This window comes from Ailuropoda melanoleuca, chromosome 6 (genome assembly GCF_002007445.2).
Source record: "Ailuropoda melanoleuca isolate Jingjing chromosome 6, ASM200744v2, whole genome shotgun sequence".
NCBI lineage: Eukaryota > Metazoa > Chordata > Mammalia > Carnivora > Ursidae > Ailuropoda > Ailuropoda melanoleuca.
Genome location: NC_048223.1, coordinates 35,982,372 through 35,991,357, shown reverse-complemented (window position 1 = coordinate 35,991,357; position 8,986 = coordinate 35,982,372). Strand labels below are relative to the sequence as shown.

The window sequence follows — 8,986 nt, the reverse complement described above, 5'->3', positions numbered from 1 at the left end:
TACTGTGGCCCAGCCTTTTTCTGTGCCTTAAGACACAGAGAAGCGCTGTGATGTTTACTGAATGACTAGTCTCTGTCTCTCAATTATTTTGTCCATTCCTCAGACCTCACCTCATTACCTCTGTGCATCTAGCTACCTTCTAGTCATCTAGCAGGTGCCACCTGCTTGGATGTCCTGTGGCCACTTTAACTGAACAAGTTGGAAGTCAACCTTCTCTTTCCCTCAAATCTCTTCATAAAACCCATCTCACTGTTAATAATCCTTTGACTCCCCACTGCCTGCAGAACATATTCAAATTCCCCTAGGAGAATATCCCAAGTCCTTCTCTGTCAGGCCTTAACCTATACTATTTGTATATTGCCTACTTGTCCTGGGTTTTGACCACACCAGGTGATTTGCCCTCCCCTCAATAATCCCCTCACAGAAATCTGGCTTGTGGATTACTGAATGTTGAATGAATGCTCTTGGCTATGTTATCATAGTTCATTCTCTCCTTTCTGCCTGAAATGCCCTTTGTTCTCACTGTATGCTTCCTCTATACCATGCATTCCTTAGGGTGCAAGTTGGGTCCCATCCCACTAGAAGGAAAACCTGTATGTAGACCAGCGTTTTTAGAGTAACAAACTCCGGACTGAGCATAAGTTTTCATTGCAATTTTGTTCTAACTTTCGGTGTAACTTTGGACTACATTAAACCCCGGTTTTCACATCACAAAAGGAGATCTGACTTGGCTGAGAACGCATTCCACTGGACTTTGATGAACTTTGGCTTCTTAATAAACTGTTCGTGAATATCCTGCAGGTGTGGCTATTCCTGAACCTAGAGGTTCAAACTGGCAGTTGCATAAGACTGTTGGGCCTGTATGAGGATACAGGTGTTTGGTGAAAATGCTCTGAAGACTGAAGGTCACAATGACTGAAGCAACCCAGAATCTCCAGGCCTGTCTCCATTTCAGGGACAATTGTGTCCTTTTTAGTTAATGTGATTTCTCAAATATATATGTGTGTGATTTAGTTTTTTAAACTTTGAGTTTTGATATGTGATGTAACTTTGCTTTTTTATAGAGCATTAAACTTGGTTCATAAAATATCTGGTGAGCCTCCTCTGTTCACTTGTATGCTGTGTGATCCTAGAATTCCCAGCACAGGGGCTTATTTCAGGGGGAGGGCAGCAGCTGAAATGGGCAATAGCTCTTATTTCCTGAGAGGTTAAGTAACTTTTTCAGAATCACACCATGTGGTGAAGCTGGGATTCTAATGCATGAACTAATGCAAGACAAAAAGTGCCAAGTGAGAGAGTAAAGTTGGAAGGCAGAATCCTTTCAGCGGACAGAAAGGACCCTACCATTTAAGGGAATGACAGCTTTGGGACAAAGGAGGGAACGGTTATTTTTGCACATTGCTCAGGCCACTGCAGGTAAGGTTCCTGGAGAGGACTGTAGCACGGCTGGATACCAGACCAACAGGTGAAGGAGGAAGTCTGCCTAGAGAAGGAGGTGGGAAGGTGCCCAAGATGAACTTGAAGTCTGGGGCCAGCTAGGTGTCCCATATTCTCTCATCTGTAAATTAGAATGGGGCACCCCTAGCCATCCAATGCCACATGAAGTGTAGCTCCAAAAAACTACAGTCCCTAGCACAATTTTATATTTGGGAAAAAACTTGAGCCAAGTTTTTATCTCTTTATTTTTTATTACTTTTTAGACATTTATTTGAGAGAGAGTGTGTGTGCAAGCGGGGTGGGGGGCAGAAAGGAGAGAAAGAACCCTCAGGCAGACTGTGCACTGCTTGTGAAACCTGACAAGGCGCTTGATCCCATGACCCCAAGATCACGAGCCGAAACCAAGAGTTGGAAGCTCAACCAACTGAGCCACCAAGGCACCCCAAGTTTTCATCTTTTTAAATATGAACCCCAGAAATCAAAAGTTTGCAAAAGATAGGCTCTGGGATTTTTATTAAAAACGGGCATGAACAGGCATGCCTGAGTGGCTCTCTCAATTAAGTGACTGACTCGGCTCAGGTCATGATCTCAGGGTCGTGAAACTGAGCCTCTTGTTGGGCTCTGTGCTTAGTTCAGAACCACTTGGGACTCTTTCTCCCTCTGGCCACTCCCCCCCCGGCCGCTTTCTCTCTCTTAAATAAATCTTTTTAAAAAATGGGCATGAATAAAAATTGTCACAAAAACTTGTGCAGAGGACTGGGAAGCTGCAAGGTGGCTGCAAGAATACTACAGATACTCTTTGGCAAGTGCCTCTTAGGGCAAGGGCTCCTCACCGTGGTTTATTGCCGCAAGTCAGTTGTTCGTCTTTGGACTTTTGTTAACTCATTTCCTCGCCATGGATTTTCATCACGCAGATGAGTTCTCAAGAGCAGTTACTGGACTGCCTGGGTGGCTCAGTCAGTTGAGCGTGTGCCTTTGGCTCAGGTCATGATCCCAGGGTCCTGGGATTGATGTGGGGCTCTCTGCTCAGCGGGAAGCCTGCTTCTCCCTCTCCCTCTGCCTGCTTCTCCCCCTGCTGTGCTCTCTCTGCCAAATAAAATCTTAAAAAAAAAAGAGAGAGAGAGAGAGCAAAGTTATTTTGAGAGAAAAATATTATTTTGTGGAGAAACACCTAAACATACAGTACAATGCCCTCCTTGTAACAAAGGAAGTAGTCTTGGGACTGGAGGATGCATATGGGAGGGAGCTGCTAAGGTGGCTTGGGAGTGTCCAAAAGACCCTCCAGAAAAGTAATGCAGTGACAGAAAACTGCTCCTAAAAACCACCCATTCCATTTTCATATAGCTGTTTTTTCTTTTGAAAGCCAAAATGTCTCCAGATATTTTCAGTAGTTTCTAAGGGTGTTTGTAGCCATGCCAAAGTTTCTTTCCTTCCTTATCAGCTTTTTAGACTGCAATGGGGTTTTGTTTCAATTTAAAACAAACTGTGTTCCTCAGAAAATTTCAAAAATACAGAAAATCAAAAATATGAAAAAATTCAAAAATGAGAGGGAAAAAACTCACCCAGTTTCTTTACCTGTATATAAGCAGTTCTCACCCTGGCTGTACATTTAAATTATCTAGGGAGCTACTTTTAAGAATCAGATTTTTTTAAGTCCTAGAAATGTTATATACAATGTGGTGACTATAGTTAATACTGTGTTGAACATTTGACAGTTGCTACGAGGGTAAAAGTTCTCATCACAAGAAAAGCCGGATGGTGACAGATGTTAATTAGATTCATTGTGGTGATCATTTCACAATATATATACAATTTATGTAGTACAACTGAAATGTTTTATGTCAACTATACTTCAATAAAAATTTTAAAAATCACATTTTTATAATTGAGGCTCAGCATGTTTAAAAGCTCTCCGAGTCCCAGGTATAGCCAAGATTGAAACCTATGTAATTTAATAACTTGGTTACTTTTTTTTTTTTTACCATCATCTTAATGTATAGGGCTTAAATTATCTATTTATTTATTTATTTACAAAGAGAGACCCCCTCCCCGGGGAGTGATGGAGGGAGGGAAGGGAGAGAATCGTAACTTTAGCTAGCGAGGCTCGATCTTAGGACTGCTATCATGACCGGAGCCAACATCAAGAGTCGGTAGATTAACCAATTTAACCTCTCCTTTTTTTTTTTTAATTGAAGTACAGTTGACACGGGTTTCAATTTTTTTAATAATCTCCTTCATCCTGCAGTTCTTGTTTGCACATAGAATATTTTGAATATTTCTCAGTGGCTGCATAGTACTATATGAACAGTATACATTTTTAATAACTAACCTATTGATTGAGATTCCTTTTCTTCTAAAAAAAAAAAAATCTTGCCATCTGTACAGTCTTTCCCTTTTAATTTTTTCGGGAAAATTTCCCGAAAGCCAACTTTCAAAATCTGAATTACGCACTCCAAGGAATGAAAACAATTTCTCCAGCTGTTGATCGAACACTCGCGCACGCTGTATTCAACAGCTTCCCACGTATAGAAACTGCAGCTTAGACCAGGGACCCGCTCAAGTTTACGTCGAAGAACCGCGGCACGAAAATACGTACCGCTATTACTGGCTGTCTGCAGGGGCGCGTTCCTGACGCAGTACTGCAGGGGCAGCCGCACAGCGCAGAACATCTTTGCGGCGCCGGAAAGCACTACCGTCGCTAACGGCCGTGCTGGGTGTGGGCGCCCATCCGCCCTTCCGCTCGGCTTGTGTTGTCATTGGCTGGCGGCGGAGTATATAAGGACGTCATTTCCGCCCGCCCGTCCTTTCCGCGCTACCCCGGGAAGGGTCCATACGGCGTTGTTTTGTGTGAGTGCCCCGTGGGATTCCTCGGCGTCCGCGAAAGCCACCAGAACAGCTTTCCTGCTGGATTGAGGGGTGCGAGGACTGAATGGAAGCTAGCAGGGAAAGCGGGCCTTTCTCGGGCCGGCGCGCTTCACCACTGCCCGGATGCCTGCACGTGGTCGGGCTCGGGCCCGCGAGTTCCCACAACGCCCCGGGAGCGCGCGGGGGTCGTGTTAGAGCCGGGGCGCCTGGCGAGGGTGCGGACCGGCCGGCGGCTGGGGTGCAGAAAGGAGGGCTGACGTACTGCGCTGCGATCGTTTCGGACCTCGGCCGTGAGCTCAGGGCCAGGCGCCAATTTACGACAGCTATTTGGGCTGTTGGTTTTCCTTTTCGTGTTGATTCTTGGCAGGCTTTTGAAGATTATTTGTAACTGTAGAGAAAATAATTGTGAAGCGCCCGCTTGTAATCTGCATGAAAATTTGTTCGCATCGTGCTGCCTTTGCTCATCCATACCTTTATTCCGGGTTACTATTGAGTGTTACGTGGCAATTCACCATTTTCGTCTTGTTTAATTATTTGGGTGTTTTTCCCATCCCCACACTCATAAAGATTTGCTTTAATTTTATAATGTGTGGGATATGTGTGTTGTTTTGTGTCTCATCCCACTAGACTGTAAACTGAAAGGTGTGGTCCTTGGGTTGCATTTAAATACGAAGTTGTTTGGCTCTCAAAACAGTAGTTAGAATGCACCTGGTCCCTTACCCATTTAAATCATTGGAGTGAAAATGACTGGATTGTTAACTTGTTTTTCAGGTTCCTGTCGTAACTTAAAGGGAAACTTTTCACAATGTCCGGAGCCCTTGATGTCCTGCAAATGAAGGAGGAGGATGTCCTCAAATTCCTTGCAGCAGGAACCCACTTAGGTGGCACCAACCTTGATTTTCAAATGGAACAGTACATCTACAAAAGGAAAAGTGATGGTCAGTCATTGCTTTGATTTGCTGGGGAGGGGCATTCCAACTAACTAATAAACCAGATCACTACGTTGGAAATAAGCTTTAAAACTAAGTAAAAGTGGGGTGCCTGGCTGGCTTAGTAGAGCATGTGACTCAATCTCAGGGTTGTGAGTTTGACTCCATGTTGGGCATAGAGAAAACTTTTAAGAAATTAAAAACAAAGTGTTCTGGTGGTTTTGGAAGGATAGCTTTCTGGGCTCCAGTTCAAGAGTATGTCTATTGATAGGTTATGGGACTTGGATTGCTCCATGAAAAAGCTGTGAGATACGAAGATGAAGCTCATTAGCTTAGCTTCTATAGTGCCTTGTATTTCACAGGTACTGATCCAGGTTTGTTTGTGTTCTGAGAGTAAAGTCGAGCAAGAGATAGGAAGGAACAATTAGGCTGGGAAGGTAGGTTGTAAGGCACTTTGGGCAGGGGTGCGCTTCAGCTCAGAGATGAACCCACTGAAGAACATAATCCTGGGAGTGACATGTTGTAAAGCAGTTTTGGGTGAATCTGGCATGGAGGCAGGTTGTAAGGAAAGTATGGCTAGAGGCCAGGGAGTGGGTAAGAACTTGTAGGAATCCATATGGGGGCTTGATGTAGGCTTAATGCAGGAAAAGAAAAGATGCACTTTGCTACTGAATCAAGGCTGCACACTATTAAAGCTCAGGGTTGAGGCCAGAGGTGGCCAATGAACTTCTGAGTGTCGGAAGTGTGCTATAAAAACTGCAAGATTTTCGCTAACACCAGTAGAGCTTGTCTCTGTGACTGGAGTTTGATAGTACTCTCTGCTACATTCAGTTTTTTAGAAGAAAATCCATTGCAGGTTAGGTCAGGTGTTACAAAGCTTTCTGCCGTCACCTAGGTATCTACATCATAAATCTGAAGAGAACCTGGGAGAAGCTTCTGCTGGCAGCTCGTGCCATTGTTGCCATTGAAAACCCAGCTGATGTCAGTGTCATATCATCCAGGAATACTGGCCAGGTTTGTGAACAATATGCTTGGTTTTTATTACAAAAAAATCAGCTTAAAGACATTGTGGGATGTAGGAAAAAGTATAAGAAAATAAAAACAGTCCGTAATTTAATAACTTACACAATATATCTTGAATTGCTAGTCTGTTTCACTATACATAGTACTTGGCATCTGGTGGTTTGTCGAGCTTCACTTTTCAGGAAAGATTTTCTAATAGGATAACAGTCCTCCGATGCTCATTAGGCCTCCGAAGAGAATCTTTGCCAGCACAAATAACTTAATTTTTTTTCATGGCCAGTGGTATAAAACTTGTATTTTGCCCCATTTCTGTTTTGACAATTCTTTTTCTGTTGAGAAAACTAATGAATTTCTTGGAAATTGATTTACAGTTGGCCCTTGAACACCACCATGAATTAGGGGCACCAGCCCCATGCATGACCTAAAATCTGTTTAACTTGACTCCCTCAAAACTTACCTACTAATAGCCTACTGTTGACCTTCAGAAGCCTCACCAGTAAGAAAGATAAGCAGTCGATTGACACATTTGGAATATGTATTATATACTGTGTTTTTAGGAGTAAAGCTAGAAAGGAAGATACGTAGTACTGTAAAAAACCCACGTGTAAGTGGACCTGCATGATTTAAACCATGTGATGTTCACGAGTCCACTAGATTAAGAGCTCTAGCAAGGGTTTCAGTCAGCCCATTTCTAATTTGAAAAAGATGCTTGACTTGAATTTTTGACAGGTGTTTAAATTGTGTAGTGAGACAGGTTCTTTTGTACTTGTTTAGATTGATGGTGAAACTGGTTGCCATAAATTTAGGGTGTGTTTTGCAGGGGGTTATTCCCCAGAGGCTGGCTTGTGACAGAACTTAAAGTTCGGGTCATGGTAGAAGACAGTTTTTAATTACTACTGTAGAATGAACTTGGTGACAACTACTGTGGTTTTCCTCAGCAAAAATTTACTGAGCATCTGTATTGGTCCAGGCAGTGTTGCTAGGGGTTTGGGATATAGTAGGAAAATACTAAGTCTGCCTTTCTGAAGGGATGCAGGAAATACCTTTTTATGGAGGTAAAGGGGAAGGGAAAGAAAGNGCTTCAGCTCAGAGATGAACCCACTGAAGAACATAATCCTGGGAGTGACATGTTGTAAAGCAGTTTTGGGTGAATCTGGCATGGAGGCAGGTTGTAAGGAAAGTATGGCTAGAGGCCAGGGAGTGGGTAAGAACTTGTAGGAATCCATATGGGGGCTTGATGTAGGCTTAATGCAGGAAAAGAAAAGATGCACTTTGCTACTGAATCAAGGCTGCACACTATTAAAGCTCAGGGTTGAGGCCAGAGGTGGCCAATGAACTTCTGAGTGTCGGAAGTGTGCTATAAAAACTGCAAGATTTTCGCTAACACCAGTAGAGCTTGTCTCTGTGACTGGAGTTTGATAGTACTCTCTGCTACATTCAGTTTTTTAGAAGAAAATCCATTGCAGGTTAGGTCAGGTGTTACAAAGCTTTCTGCCGTCACCTAGGTATCTACATCATAAATCTGAAGAGAACCTGGGAGAAGCTTCTGCTGGCAGCTCGTGCCATTGTTGCCATTGAAAACCCAGCTGATGTCAGTGTCATATCATCCAGGAATACTGGCCAGGTTTGTGAACAATATGCTTGGTTTTTATTACAAAAAAATCAGCTTAAAGACATTGTGGGATGTAGGAAAAAGTATAAGAAAATAAAAACAGTCCGTAATTTAATAACTTACACAATATATCTTGAATTGCTAGTCTGTTTCACTATACATAGTACTTGGCATCTGGTGGTTTGTCGAGCTTCACTTTTCAGGAAAGATTTTCTAATAGGATAACAGTCCTCCGATGCTCATTAGGCCTCCGAAGAGAATCTTTGCCAGCACAAATAACTTAATTTTTTTTCATGGCCAGTGGTATAAAACTTGTATTTTGCCCCATTTCTGTTTTGACAATTCTTTTTCTGTTGAGAAAACTAATGAATTTCTTGGAAATTGATTTACAGTTGGCCCTTGAACACCACCATGAATTAGGGGCACCAGCCCCATGCATGACCTAAAATCTGTTTAACTTGACTCCCTCAAAACTTACCTACTAATAGCCTACTGTTGACCTTCAGAAGCCTCACCAGTAAGAAAGATAAGCAGTCGATTGACACATTTGGAATATGTATTATATACTGTGTTTTTAGGAGTAAAGCTAGAAAGGAAGATACGTAGTACTGTAAAAAACCCACGTGTAAGTGGACCTGCATGATTTAAACCATGTGATGTTCACGAGTCCACTAGATTAAGAGCTCTAGCAAGGGTTTCAGTCAGCCCATTTCTAATTTGAAAAAGATGCTTGACTTGAATTTTTGACAGGTGTTTAAATTGTGTAGTGAGACAGGTTCTTTTGTACTTGTTTAGATTGATGGTGAAACTGGTTGCCATAAATTTAGGGTGTGTTTTGCAGGGGGTTATTCCCCAGAGGCTGGCTTGTGACAGAACTTAAAGTTCGGGTCATGGTAGAAGACAGTTTTTAATTACTACTGTAGAATGAACTTGGTGACAACTACTGTGGTTTTCCTCAGCAAAAATTTACTGAGCATCTGTATTGGTCCAGGCAGTGTTGCTAGGGGTTTGGGATATAGTAGGAAAATACTAAGTCTGCCTTTCTGAAGGGATGCAGGAAATACCTTTTTATGGAGGTAAAGGGGAAGGGAAAGAAAGTAGGTATATTCCTGCTTTATTT

The 8,986-nt window shown here is 42.6% G+C and overlaps 1 protein-coding gene and 2 non-coding genes across 3 annotated transcripts in view; all 3 read left to right on the top strand.

Annotated features, from left to right (window-relative positions):
- Positions 1-5,089: 5,089 nt before the first annotated feature.
- The window catches only part of RPSA (ribosomal protein SA), a gene marked incomplete in the record, with an annotated part of 5,016 nt that continues 1,119 nt past the window's right edge, over positions 5,090-8,986 (top strand). The window contains 2 exon segments of the mRNA NM_001304869.1: positions 5,090-5,240; positions 6,127-6,245. Coding sequence (NP_001291798.1) covers positions 5,108-5,240; positions 6,127-6,245 — 252 coding nt within the window.
- Positions 5,910-6,060, top strand: LOC117802855. The gene has a single exon (XR_004626370.1). It is a non-coding gene; the product is annotated as a small nucleolar RNA SNORA62/SNORA6 family (small nucleolar RNA).
- Positions 7,543-7,693, top strand: LOC117802853. Its single transcript, XR_004626369.1, has one exon. It is a non-coding gene; the product is annotated as a small nucleolar RNA SNORA62/SNORA6 family (small nucleolar RNA).